This window comes from Heterodontus francisci, chromosome 14 (genome assembly GCF_036365525.1).
Source record: "Heterodontus francisci isolate sHetFra1 chromosome 14, sHetFra1.hap1, whole genome shotgun sequence".
NCBI lineage: Eukaryota > Metazoa > Chordata > Chondrichthyes > Heterodontiformes > Heterodontidae > Heterodontus > Heterodontus francisci.
The window spans coordinates 61553752-61567935 of NC_090384.1; the positions used below are offsets into that span (position 1 = coordinate 61553752).

The window sequence follows — 14184 nt, forward strand, 5'->3', positions numbered from 1 at the left end:
TGAAAAGCCTGGTTAGGTCTTCAAGTTGTTTCACCTCTAAGTGCAAAAGCATGTTGTCCAGTTTTCCTAGCCATTCTGGATTTGCTAATCTGGTAGTTGGAGATTCAATCTGAGAATTTTCTAGGCCTCATCCTCACGATCCTTTTCCTTCTCAACAGTCCCGATTACCTAACATACCAGTACTGGCTTATCCTCTTCCCTGCGATAATATTGCTTTAACGTATTAATGTGACACAACCGGTTCTTCTTCTGGCAATCAGGGGTGTCAATCAAGTAATCTACCTTATCCACTCTTTTGATCACTCTATATGGGCCACTGAATCATGCTTTTAATGGTTCTCCCTGTAACAGTAACAACACCAATACTTCATCCCCTGGTTGAAAATCGCATGCTTTTGCATTCTTGTCTGTCTATTTTCTCACATTGGCTTGGGATACTTTAAGGTGTTCCTGAGCCACACCACAAGCTTTCATGAGCCTTTCCTGTAACACAGATACATAGTCCAGTATCAAAGATTCATTCTTTTGTTCCAAGAATCTGTCTTTTATGTGTTTTAGAGGACCTCTTATTTCATGTCTGTAGACCAATTCGTAAGGGCTGAATCCTATAGACTCATTCGGTGAGTCTCTGATGGCAAATAAAAGAAAGTCTAGTCCTTTATCACAGTCATGCGGATATTCGTGACAGTATGTTCTAATCATTGCTTTGAGAGTTTGGTAGTATCTCCCTAAAGCTCCCTGTGACTGTGGGTGATATGCGGAAGATTTCAAATGTCTAATCCCCAAATTGCCCATGACTTCTTGTAATATCTTAGATATGAAATTAGAACCTTGATCCGATTGAACTTCAAGTGGTAATCCATATCTCGTAAAAAATTGGGTTAACTTTTCTACTACTATTCTAGCAGTAATTGTCCTCAAAGTAATGGCCTCTGGAAATCGAGTAGCTATGTCCATGATAGTAAGTATGTAGTGATCTCCCACTTTTATTTTGGCAAGGGTCCTACACAGTCTGCCAGTACCCTGCTAAATGGTTCCTCAATCATTGGTATGGGAACCAGTGGTGCCGGTTTCATGGTCGGTTGCAGTTTTCCCACCATTTGACACGTATGGCATGTCCTACAAAACTGTCTCACATCCTTTGTAAGACCTGGCCAGTAATAATGTTGGCTTATGTGTGATTTGATCGCCCGAATTCCCCTATGTCCTGCAAAAGGAATGTCATGTGCTAACCTTAATCCCTAGCGATATTTAGGTGGTACCACTATCTGTTCAACAACTGTCCAGTCTTCGTCCGCAGGTCTATGAGACGGTCTCCATTTCCTCCTCAGAACCCCGTTTGCCATTTAATAGCCTTCTGGAACCCCTTTTACCTCAGCTTCTGTCAGAGCCATCTGTGCTATTTGGTCTATCTCTGGATCAGCTTGTTGTGCTGCAATGATAGAAGATCTGTTAAATATCACATTTGGATTATCTAAATCCCCAAATAAGATTTCAGATACTTGGCTAAATGTTTGTGGGCCACATTTACCTCTGACAATGGATCCTGTTTAGCCATTGCTCGGGTGACTACACACGCAGGAAATATTCCTGGAACTTGTTCCTGTAATTGTTCCGTTTCTTTAACTTCACCTGGTTCCTCTGTAATTATAGGAGAAACTGATACTTTTGATCCAGCCAAATAATTTCCTAAATGTAGGTCAATTCCCCCTACTGGCAAACTGTGGACATCTCCTACAGTTACTATCCCAGATATTAAGTAACTCTCTAGGCATACTTCATATAAAGGTACGGCTGTATACTCCCTGCCAATTCCATTAACTAAAACATTAACCTTCAGGGTGCTCTCTGGTGGAAACATTATATATTTCCCCAGCAAGAATGTTTGGGTTGCTCCTGTATCCCTGAGTATAATGATCGATTTTCCTGCCTCACTTACAGGATATGGAGTTACTTTCCCCTTTGACAAAAATTCATAATAACTTTCGCTTATTTTATCCTTAACCTCCACTCATTTTATTTTTTGCATCTGGTTTTACAGCTGCCATTAAAACTATAGCCTGGCCTGCTATACTCTCAGTCAGAGTCTTTTCCTCTGCATTAGCTTTGTGTACTCCAATAAGTCCTATGGCTTTACCTCGCAATTTCCAGCATTCTGAACGAAGATGACCTGTTTTGAGGCAATGATAACACGTGGGCTTGCAAACCTCACTTCTACCCTCAGCACCTTCCTTTCTTGCCTGAGGAGGTGATCCTGGAGCATTCCCATTTGTTCCTTCTTGTCCCCGGCCACTTGCCTTCCTTTCACTCTCCCACTTTCTATCCTTCTCGGGTTTATTGGGGTGATGGACAAAAGGCTTTGGCTTATTCACAAGCTTGAAATTATCAGCAATTTCTGCTGCTTGCCTATCTTTCAAAACTTTCAAGTTATCTACATGAGTTCTTACGACTGAAGGAATGGATTTTTAAAATTCCTCCAAGGCAATCGATTCTCATAGGTTCTCATATGTGGTTTCCATCTTTAATGCCCGTATCCAACAGTCAAAAGTAATTAGCTTCACCCTCTCAAATTGTACATACGTCTGCCCAGCCAATCTCCATAAGTTCCGAAACTTCTGAGGGTAAGCTTCAGGGACTAACTCATACACAGCGAGAATAGCCTTTTTTGCCATCTCGTAATCTGCAGAAGCCTCTTCAGGAAGCATGGCATAAACTTCATGAGCTGTGCCTGCCAATCTGCTTTCCATAAGCAGTGTCTAGCTTTCCTTTGGCCATTTCATCTGCTTGGCTATTTTGTCAAATGATATGAAAAATGCCTCTACGTCCCTTTCCTCAAACTTAGGAAGAGCTTGTATAAATTTAAACAGCTTTTCACTGGGTCCTGGGCTGAATTCAGATTCTTCCTGACCCAAATTTTCCCTGGAGTCAAGACCAGCCCTTTGTCTTAGTTTCATCTCTTTTAAACTAAATTCCCTTTCTTCCCTTTCTTTCTGGAATTCCAGCTTAAGCCTTTCCAATGCTATTGCTGTTTCTTTTTCTTGTTCAAGTTTTCTTCTTGCTATTTCTTTTTCCCTGCTCAAGTTTTTTCATTTCTAACTAAATTCTAGCCAATTCCATTGCATCACTCTTTGACTTATTAGCTACTTCTTCCTCTTCCATTTTGAAATGTTGGACTATTACATCAAATATCTCTGCTTTTTTAGCACCTGATTTCAACTCTAGCCCCAATTTTACCACCAATTCTTTTAGTTTATTCTTCGTTAAAGTTATCAAGACACTGAGGGAAACATACTCCTTTCCCAAAAACTCTTCTGCAACTACTAATGCCATTACAGTGGTATAGATTGTGCCTTATTATACAAGAAACCTGGTTCCTTTTTTTTGTAATTGGCATTAGATTTGGATCCCAATAATCGAGTTTCCAATTAATCCCAGATGTGAGATCAATTAATATGATTCCAGACGCAAGACCCCAGTTTATGTGTTATCCCAGAGATACGTAATTAATATGATTCCAAACACACGCCCCCAATTAATCTGATTCTAATATCGGAACGAGTCGCCCAATTAAATCTGTTACAACCGCGGCAGGAGCAACGCACTGTCAATTCAGTCCCGTCAGTCCACAGGTCGCAGTATATTATTAAGCTTTCATACCCAATCGGAAAACAGGCAAATTAAACACTCTAGTAACTCCAGAATGAAACAGACCAAACCAGGTATCTTTAGACAATAATAAATTAACTATTAAAAAAAACTAAATCTTAAACACTATTAAGATAAACCTATGTCTAAAGACCTTATAACTTCTTATTTTAATGTAACTCCCGCATTCACCCACATATACTCAAAAACAAACAGTTAACCAGTTTTAAAAGTGGAGTTTTAAAAAATTAGCTGTCTCTTAAGAATATATAAAATAAGTAAGTTTTTGTAGGTTATGTTCCTGATGGATGAGGTCTTCTAATGTGAAAAAATAATCAAAGGTCACTTGAAGTCTTCACGTGGCTTTGATGAAAATAGTCCTTCAGTAGATAGGCATTCAGCTCTTCAGCTGCAGCAAGCATTAAACAGTTCTTTGAATGATGAGCACAGCAATACAAACCGTTTCTTGAAAAAGAAAGCCTTTCTTCTTTACTTAGGGAATTAACTCGGCCCTGTAGCTCCCTGTAGAATTTTGACTGAGTGGAAATAGACAACTTCTTTCTCTTCAGTATGCTTCATTGGGAAGTCTCTTAGAACTACCTGGTTTCAGCCAATTTCTGCCAGTTCCACACGCAGCCAAGTGGAAACATTACCATGTGACCTCTCTCTCTCCTGCTGTTTCCCAGTGTAATAAAATGCAGCCGTGGCACTCTGTCTCCAGAATCTTCTCTCCCTTAAAGGTGCACTGTTTTTAACAGAGTCTTAAATGCACACACGCTGTTTTTAATCCCAGGAGAAAAATAATTACAAGTCCATGACACTTCCCATCGCCCTCCACAACCAATCTGAATCATTTGACACCGCGCCCCCCTACCGCACTGAGAAAATCATCTCCTCCCCCAGCCACACAGGGTTTTCACCTCGTTTTTCCGAACAGGATTCAAAGGAGCTGCATTGTCGGCCGCCCGAATGAAGATCGGTGCGGCAAATAAGGACCTTCATTAATTCAGGGAGGTTAATTTATTTAAAGATGGAAATTATGGTCCCATCACCGAGCAGCCGGGGGGGGGGGGGCGGGGGTGCCGCCACAAGGCCTCTCCGCCTCCATTGAGATCGGGACGGGGGCTGCCGGCGTTGGGGTCGGTGGCGGGCCTCATCCGTTGTGGTCTTCATGCCCCACCCCCCGCCCCGCCACTGTTCCCGGCTTCGGAGACCTTTTAAAATCCAGCCCCCTATCTCAGTGAGACTGCCATCAAACAATGCTGTATCATCACACCAACCCTCTTCTCCACCTTCCTCACTGCAATTTTGCACCTCACCCCCAGGAAGCACCCCACAGGATTGGAGATAACCTATAAGGCGGACGGGGAATTATTCGACCTCCGTCGCCTCCACTCCAAAACAAAGGTCATTCCAACTTCAGTCATTGAGATTCAGTATGTGGACAATGCTAGTGTATGTGCTCACTTGAAGGCTGAGCTCCAAGTCATTGTTGACTCCTTCATTGAAGCATACGCGATGGTGGGTCTTACTTTAAACATCCGGAAAACTAAGGTCCTCTTCCAACCCACTCCCACAGCACAACACAACATCATCCTCCGTCGATCAGGATCCACAGCAAGACCCTGGAAAAAGTGGATCATTTCACATATCTCGGGAATCTGCTCTCAATGAAGGCAGATATAAATGACGAAATCCAGCACCAGCTTCGAGGTGCCAGCTCTGCCTTTGGCTGACTGAGCATTTGAGGACCTGGGCCTTAAACTGGGGACTAAGCTCACAGTGCCCTATGCAGCAGTGTTCCCTGTGCTCCTATATGCCTCAGAGACCTAGACAATCTACAGCAGGCCCCTCAAGGCACTGGAGAAATACCATCAACGCTGTCTCCGCCATATCCTTCACATTCGTTGACAGGATAGGCAGTCTAATGTCAGCATCCTCTCCCAAGCCAACAGTCCCAGCATCGAGGTGCTAATCACCCAAAACCAGCATCGCTGTGCGGGTCACATCACTTGCATACCTGTTCCCAAAGCAACTGCTCTACTCTGAGCTTCGTCACGGCAAACGACTCCCAGGGGGACAGAGGAAATGCTTTCAAGGCCTCCATGAAGAAATCCAACATATCCACTGACTCAAGGGATTCACTGTCCCTTGACCGCTCAAAGTGGAGAAGGTGCATTTGGGAAGGTACCGAGCACCTCGTGAGTTTTTGATAGGAGCACACGGAAGCCAAGTTCAGGCAGCGGAAGGAGCACACAGCCCCCCAAGTAACTCGCCTATCCAATGCTTAAAACATCACCTGCCCCACATGTGGTAGAGTCTTAATAGGTGTTCCAGCAACTGCCTGCTCTTGGTTTTAGACCCCTGTTTCTCATACTGATACTATGGTTGAAATCACAAATTTTCTATATGGCACCTCATGGATCCAAACTTGGTTCCACAAATCGGTGGCAAAGACTATAGTGCATGTTCACAAGTTCAAAATAAAGGATTTGAAATGATACTGCCAATAACCTTGCTCTCATCGCCACTGCCTCCATGACCTGCTCTCATGAAGAAAATAGTGGGCTCACTGATTGAAAAGAAATGCCTAAATTTAGGGATTTTCAAGGAGAGCATCAGTTGAATAGGACATTTAATTTGATCACCTTAAATATGCAGTCACAGGAGAGGCTGGCACACACATCCCTTAATAATATTCAATGGTGTGGTACTGTTTACATGGACACAATTCCCATGGCTTGTGCAGGAGACACCTTGGGTGTGGACATGTCATGTTGCGATCAGGTTAAATTCAGCTTCTATTGCCATTTTTTCTGTCACCAAAACTGGATGGTGGGATGGTATAACTCTCTATCAGGTATTGTCATTGACTTGCCATCAATATTGATTGCCTTGACCCATCATTTCCTTGTGTCTTAGCAACAGCTGCCTACCAACATCACTTCCAATTACTACCAGGGTGAATATCACAGCCATCGTCTGCAGTGTTTGCTTGTTCAATGACTGGCTTTAGAAAGTAATTAACCTAATAAAGCATCGTGACCATGGCTTTGTGAAGACCTGGCTTTTTCTGTGTATTAAAATCCAATTGCTGTAACTTGCTAAAATATAAATGGCTCTTTGTTTTCTTCTGCTTAGGAAACAAATGTTCTGGGTTTCAAGGGACCTCGGAAGATGAGTGTAATCATTCCTGGCATGAACATGGATCATGAAAGAGTGTCCATCAGGCCTCGTAATGTAAGTTGCAAGATCTCCACAGTCTCCGTTTGAAAGCCACTATCCTGTGAGACCCTATTTCACAAAAGGAGGGTGGTTCAATAAAAATCTGTTGAATGCATAAGATGCAACTTCATGCAGAGCTTTCATCACTTGCAAAATTAGAAGTGTGACTTACAAGTCCGTATGAATAATGATTTTTCACGCAGTGTTGTTATGTTTTGCCAACTCCAAAACTAGGCCGAAGACACGGCAAGGGTGAAGCAGGGGGTTCGATCATGGTTTGATGGTCTGACAATCATAAGCTTTCACTGCCTCAATCATGAATATAAATACAGAGTGACAGAATGAGACAAAGAAGTAAGTGGAAAAATAGATTTTTATTTTAGGAACAGCAGAAGTTTTGGGTTCGGTTTACATCATAGAAAGTTGCAGACAACTGACGCAAACTCTGTTTGGTTCGTTGGTCTGTGCAGGTTGGTTTTGATGTGTAAAATCCAAGTACAGATCAGCTTTGACTGAGACCCCCAGTTCAGAGTTGCCACCTTCACATGGAACCTGAGTCCAAGGAGATTGGGAGAGAATCGGGCCTGTTAAAGTGCATCAGTTGCGGACCCTGACCGTGCTTAGTGCAAGGAATTGGTCACATAGTTAGATATCACATGATCAAAACTCCAGGAGTACCTTCCACCAGAGTTGACATCCCTACCATGCAGTGTGTGCACTATTTTGTTGTGGTAGTTATTTCTGTAATTATTGTTTTAGCAACTTGGATACAGTGATTTTGTGAAACATTTTAATAAAGGTGTGGATGATAGCATTGAATATCAGCTGGGAGATGTAATTATCTCTGTAACAAGGCCTAGACAAAACTAACACATGGAGCCAAACTGCTTTGTTCACCTGACAGACATTGAGCTGGTGCCCATTACAAGCACTTTTTATCAGCAAACTGTTACTATTAGTACTCGAGAGAAGAAATAAAATGCTTCTGATATGGGAAATTCTAGGCTAATTGTGATAATTAATTTCTTAGCCTGAGGGAAACATTTTTAATTAGTCCGTCAGATCCGTTGGCTATTGAGTCAAGTGGAGATTGTGCTGATCCTGCTGACTAAGTACATGTTACCTCATGGAATTGTTAACCATATTAAGGTCATCAGAAGCGAATTTGTTGTTGTTTACTTTATCTGCTAAGTTGCTTTCTTTAAATAAATTCTTTGAATTATATGGTGTGATTTGATGGAGAAGGTGTCTTCTTTACTATTAAGTCAGCAGGATCAGGCAATGTCTTGATGCTTATCAACACATTTTTAAAAGGGCTCTTGAAAGTTAGTGACATTAAAGGCTGCTGCTAATTTGCTAACCTTGACCAATCATGCAAACTAACCTGTAAGATAACTTGTCAAATTCTATCTGTAATCGACTTTAGCTGTTAGGCTTTCTAATCTTGTGTAAACAGTAAAAGATTGTTTAATTCCAGAACTAGTCAATATTCCAAGATCTATTGGATGAAAATCAGTTTAAGAAAGAAACTGACATCATAGATTTCCTGTAAATAAGACATTACCTATGTTCCAGTCTATTCATAGCAACTACCCTTTCAAATTGTTTATTGCTGTGTTATTTTCTCTTTTATCCTCCTTTTACATCTGGTGCTGGCTACAGGGCGAATGAGCAGGCATTCAGAGTTTTACACGATCTCTATCTTCCCAGTTGAGATAAAGGCCAGGATTTTATGCCTCTCCCAAGGCAGGATTGGAGGCTGGGGGGCACGGAGAATCATGACAGGTGGTGGGGGGGTTGCGGGTGTGGGGGGTGGGGGGGGGGTGGTGGCAGGGTGGAGGGCCTGTCACCCAACGATCTTCCGAGGGTGGGATAGGTCAATGAAAGCCTTCTTGCCCAGAAGCCTATTAATGGCCAGTTAAGGGCCTCTTCCTGCTGCCACTGGGAACGTATCAGTGGCAGGAGGCGCCCTCCCTGCGGGCTTGTTTGGGGGGGTCCATCCTCTGTGGCAATTTGTGGCTCACGGAGGACCCCTACCAGGAACAACTTTAACCTCCACCAGGACCCCCCTCTCCCTGGACTGGACGACCACACCACCCCCCCCCCCCACCCCCACCCCCTACCTCTGTTCCGGGGTTCCCGCTGGGCCTGGGTCTGAGGCTCCTGCAGTACTCAGTACTGGCAGTGGCCACCGCTCCTGGTGGCGTAGCCGATACTGCTGATCTGCTGGCCCTCTCATTGGCCTTTAAAGGGACTGGGATCCCACCTCCTGAAACTTTGAATCAAAAAGACCAAAGGATCACTCTGGGTGGGGGACATGAAAAGGCAGAGGCGGGGGCTCCCCCTGCCTTTTCAGCCCAGTGCAGAGGGTGGAATTTTACTGGCCCTGTGACAATGGGCTCAGAGACGTGGGTGAAGAGGACAATAAAATGGTAAGAGAATGCGTTGGAGAGAATCCCCAATGTCTTCCCGCTACCAGCCAAATTTCCCAGGGTGGGTGGGCAGCAGGATCGGGACCCCGCTGGCCAGTGGTGGGCATTTAATTGAGCATGTTAAGCAGCCAATTGACACAATTTTACACAGGTTTTATCACTTTCCATGGGAAACTCAGGTTCCACAGAGTGTCAGCAGCTCGCCTGTTCAAAGGAGGCGAGAGGTCAGTGGCAGGTGAGTGTTGACTGACAGTAGCAGCTATTTAATTCTGCTGCATTTACAAGCAGGCAGGCTCAGGTCAGAGAAGTGAAGGCTGGGACCTTTAGAGGGATTTCAGAATGCAAGGCCATAGCGGAGGGCTGTTAGCGGAAGGATGTTTTCCAGGTCCTCTAAAGCGAGTGCAGGCAACGCAAGGGGATGTTGGGGCAGTGGTTAGAGCCATTGCGCTGTGAAGGCTTCAAAGCTAAATGGGTTCTCTGCTGTCAGAGTTTGACTCCTCCAGTGAGGAGGAGAGAGGGAGAGAGACACTGCATCAACCACATGGAGTGGGGCAAGAGCAGGCAGAAGAGCACCAGCAGCCTGACGCTGCATTGGAACATGGATGAGCAGGGCACATGGGGCAATAAGGCAGGCTAATGTACGAAGAAGGTGTTTACCCAAATCAAAGAGTCTACAGACAAAGGCTTCATGGAGATGTCAGAGCACCAGTGTCTCCAAAGACTGTGTCTGACAAGACAGGTGGTTGCTGACCTGTGCAGAATGCTGGAGGAGTTGAGGCCACTGAGATGTAGTGGCCACTCATTGCCTCTGGCAGTGAACGTGACTGTGGCGCAACATTTTCACATTTGTGGGATCTCCCAGTCAGCAGCCCATTCCTGCATCAGGCAGGTGACGGATGCTTTGTTCCAGAGGGCAGGGGAATATGTCATCAGGTTTCGCACCGATCAGGCTGAAAGGGCGATTGGATTCGAGGCCATGGCAGGATTCCCTCAGGTCCAGGGGGTTATAGACTGCATGCATGTGACCATCGAGGCTCTCTCAGAGCAGCCAGGCATGTTCATTAATAGGAAGGGTTTCTACTCATTCAATGTTCAAATTATCTGTGACCAGTGCAAAAGGATCCTCCCGGTGTATGCAAGGTTCCCGGGATGCTGCCAGGACTCGTACATCCTGAGACAGTCCCAGGTGCCTCAACTCTTCACTCCACACAAACACCTTCGTGGATAGATCCTGGGTGACAATGGCAGCTTAACCCTGTGCGGAACCCCAACACGGAGGCAGAGGAAAGATACAGCTACAGCCATGTGACTACAAGGGCGACCATCGAACAGGCAATTGGGTTTCTCAAAATGCAGTTCTGATGCTTAGACAGGTCTGAGGGAACCCTGCAATACGCCCCCATCAAGGTTCCCCGAATCATGGTGGTCTGCTGTGCACTGCACAACGTGCTGCTCCAGAAAGGAGTTGCATTGGAGACAGACAATCACATTGAGTGTGCTGCTCCCTCCTCCTCCGAGGAGGATGAGGGGGATGCGCATCGAGACCTGGTGACCAATGGATGTGCAGCTGCAGGGCTGATGGCCATGGCCATTGACATGCATGCAAGAGAGACACGAAACTCCATCTGCACATGATTCTCCTGAGATTCCCTGTGTCTCCCTGTGGTAGCCATGGTGGCCTGTCATGAAGCACCTTAACCATGTCACTTGCCCCATTATGAGACCATTCAAAGTCCTACACTCATCTTCGGCCTACACTCAGCGCCCACTATTTCATGCCCTCCATCTCAATGCCTCAACATCTGGTCATGGTCCACTGGGGTAGAAATAAACTGATTGTTACGACCAAGGTGTGAGTAATGCACTGTTAATTCAATCCCACTACTCCACAGGTCACAGCATATTAGTGAAGTTTCCCACCTACTAGACATTAGCCAAATTAAACACTTTATTTATCCCCCAGAATAAAGCACACCAACCAGATTTCTTTAAACAACAACAAAATTAACTATTTACTAATAAACTAAAATCTTAAACAATAATGGGATAAATTTATATGTATGAAAAGATTTTATAACTTCTTATTCTTCCTAACCCTCATGCACACACATACATTTAAAAATCAACAGTTAACCGATTTTAAAACAAATGTTTTAAATTACAACTGTTTCTTGTGAATAATAAAATAATTAGTTACCACAGTCTGGTAGGATATTTCCAGATCGGTGAGGTGTCCCAGAGTTGAATAGTCAGATACCACTCGAAGTCTCTCCAGGTAAGATTAATGAACAATCTGTGATGGGTTAGCATTCAAGGCAAGTTGACTGCAGCAGGCGTCACACAGATCTTTCAGCAAAAGGTTGCAGCAATAAAGGTTGTAGGGTGGCACAGTGGCGCAGTGGTTAGCACTGCAGCCTCACAGCTCCAGGGACCCGGGTTCAATTCTGGATACTGCCTGTGCGGAGTTTGCAAGTTCTCCCTGTGACGGTATGGGTTTTCGTCGGGTGCTCCAGTTTCCTCCCACAGCCAAAGACTTGTGGGTTGATAGGTAAATTGGCCATTATAAATTGCCCCTAGTGTAGGTAGGTGGTACGGAATATGGGATTACTACAGGGTTAGTATAAATGGGTGGTTGTTGGTCGGCACAGACTTGGTGGGCCGAAGGGCCTGTTTCAGTGCTGTATCTCTAAGTAAGTAAATAAACAGGTCTACTTAAAGTAGCAGTCTAGCAGTAGAAACTTACTTGAGATTTCAGGTTCCTCCAAAAATACAAAAGGCAACAGGACTCACTCTTGAGGCAGGGAATCTTGACTGGAGGCAACAGCAACCTGCCACACCTGAAACACAAGGCTTCCTTTCTCCAAAGTAGTGTTCCTCCACAGTGTGTAGTAACTCCTCTTTTCCTGGGTCTTTTCTCTCTCTACAGAAAGGTCAAAACCACACCTTAAATGTAGTATTTCTTTCTGAGAGATGCAAATCTTATTTTTCAGAGAGAATAGGTCTTTTTTCTGGTCTATCAGCAAATCACAACTCCCAGCCAGCTCACTGGTCTCTGATTTCTTTCACACTGCCAAGACTGAAATTAAAAGCTTTCTACAACAACCAAGTCACAAGACAATCGTAAATCTTTCTGGTTGCTTGGATGCAAGTTTTGCAGCCTGCACTTCAAACATCAAGTGTCAACATTCAGTGCTCACAGAAAATCCCCTTCTACCAGCTTTTAAAGGCACACAGATCTCTTAGTTTTTTTAAACATTCGTGACATGATGAGACGTCTAAGTACACATTTCACCAAATTTTAAGGTACACAAACAATAGCTCAGTGGCAACAAAAACAAGAAATGCTGGATTCACTCAGCAGGTCTGGCAGCATCTGTGGAAAGAGAAGCAGAGTTAACGTTTCGGGTCAGTGACCCTTCTTCGGAACTACATATCACCCAACAACACCCCAAGTGCAACTTGGTGCCTTTTTTGAAAGCTTCTGGGTGTTCCTTGGTTCTGCTCTCCCAGCAGCAGTAGCTGATGTGGAGACAGGCTGCTGGCCTTGCTGCTCCAGCGCAATAGATGCCCACGGCGAATGGCCTCTGGGTGAGGGGCTTGGCACAAGCTGCGCCACCTGCATCTGTGCAGGGCAGCCTCTGTCCTCGGGACTTCATGTCGCATTCGTGTCACCAGTAAAGAGCTAAGGCTCAACTGTCAACGCAAGGAGCATGTTGAGAAGAGCCTTCATTGCCTTCAGGCATCTGCTCCTCAAAGCCCACCTGTACTCCCCTGCTCACCTGGAGTGGTTGAACACCTGACAACAGGTCCATGCCTCCTTTGATGTCTCATGTGGTTCAGATGCTGTCAGCGCACCTCACCCACTACTGGCCCTCAGGGAGAGACAAGAGTGCTGTTAACAATGTCTGCATCCACCCACATCCTCCTGCCGGTCCTTTATCTGGAGCTTCCTGTGGTCAGCAAGGGTCACAGAGGTGCCAATGGTAACACTCGTCAGAAGGTTTGGTGCCTGCGACCATCGCTTTTCTCACTTTCTTTAAGCTCCACACCCATCTCACCCTCTGAGACACGCTGGCCTGCCGCAAACCATCTAATCTCTATCGTTTCCTCCTCCATCTGCATTACTAGAGCAATGAAGGGCACAACACCTCTAGTGCGTCTCTGCTTCCCAGCATTATGAGCCCGTTTCACCTGTAACAGCAGGAATACACAATGTCACACTCGTCTCATGGCCTAGCTGTGCTCGTCAGTCTGTGCCACTTTATATGTCCATTATTGCGTTACTTGGAGGACAGCTGCAGCGAGCACCTCTGACTGAGAGTGGTCCTCCGGTGTGAAACAACTATGCGGCTCACTGCATGATGGTCATTGGTCATTCTCTATCCCTGACTCAGCCATCTCGCCTCACATCTCATGAGCGCCATATAAAAAAGATATGCCACCTTGCCATCATGCATGCCACCCACCTTGCCAGACCTTACAAGGCCATTAAATTGCTTCCGGCACAGCACCTATGTTCCCTTGATCACCGCACGGTTGTTGACTTCCTCCGTCGCCTCCAGCTATGCCTTCTCCTTCCCTTCCCACTGGGAACAGAACCTCTCTCTGTTCCCTTGCCACCTTCAGGAGCACCTCCAGAGAGGCGTCACTGAAATGTAGTGCCACACTTCCTCTCACTGCACCCTTTCCTCTGCCCTCTATGGGCTAGATTTTATGATCCCGCCGCTGGTAGCGGCGATAGGTGTGCAAAATAGTGGAGGTCCCACATGTGACAACAGTGGCTGCGCCGCCACGATTACATGGCGGGCGACCATTTTGCATAATGGAGACAGCCGTTTCACCCACCCCCCCCCCCCCCAATCATGTGACCGGGGTGGTAATG

At 45.3% G+C, this 14184-nt stretch overlaps 1 protein-coding gene across 2 annotated transcripts in view; it reads left to right on the plus strand.

The window, feature by feature from the left end:
* The window catches only part of tub (TUB bipartite transcription factor), a 557742-nt gene that overhangs the window by 525624 nt on the left and 17934 nt on the right, over positions 1-14184 (plus strand). For both annotated transcript variants that reach the window (XM_068046318.1, XM_068046319.1), the window contains exon 9: positions 6787-6885. In XM_068046318.1, the coding sequence (XP_067902419.1) occupies positions 6787-6885 (99 nt within the window). The remainder of the gene's footprint in view (positions 1-6786; positions 6886-14184) is intronic.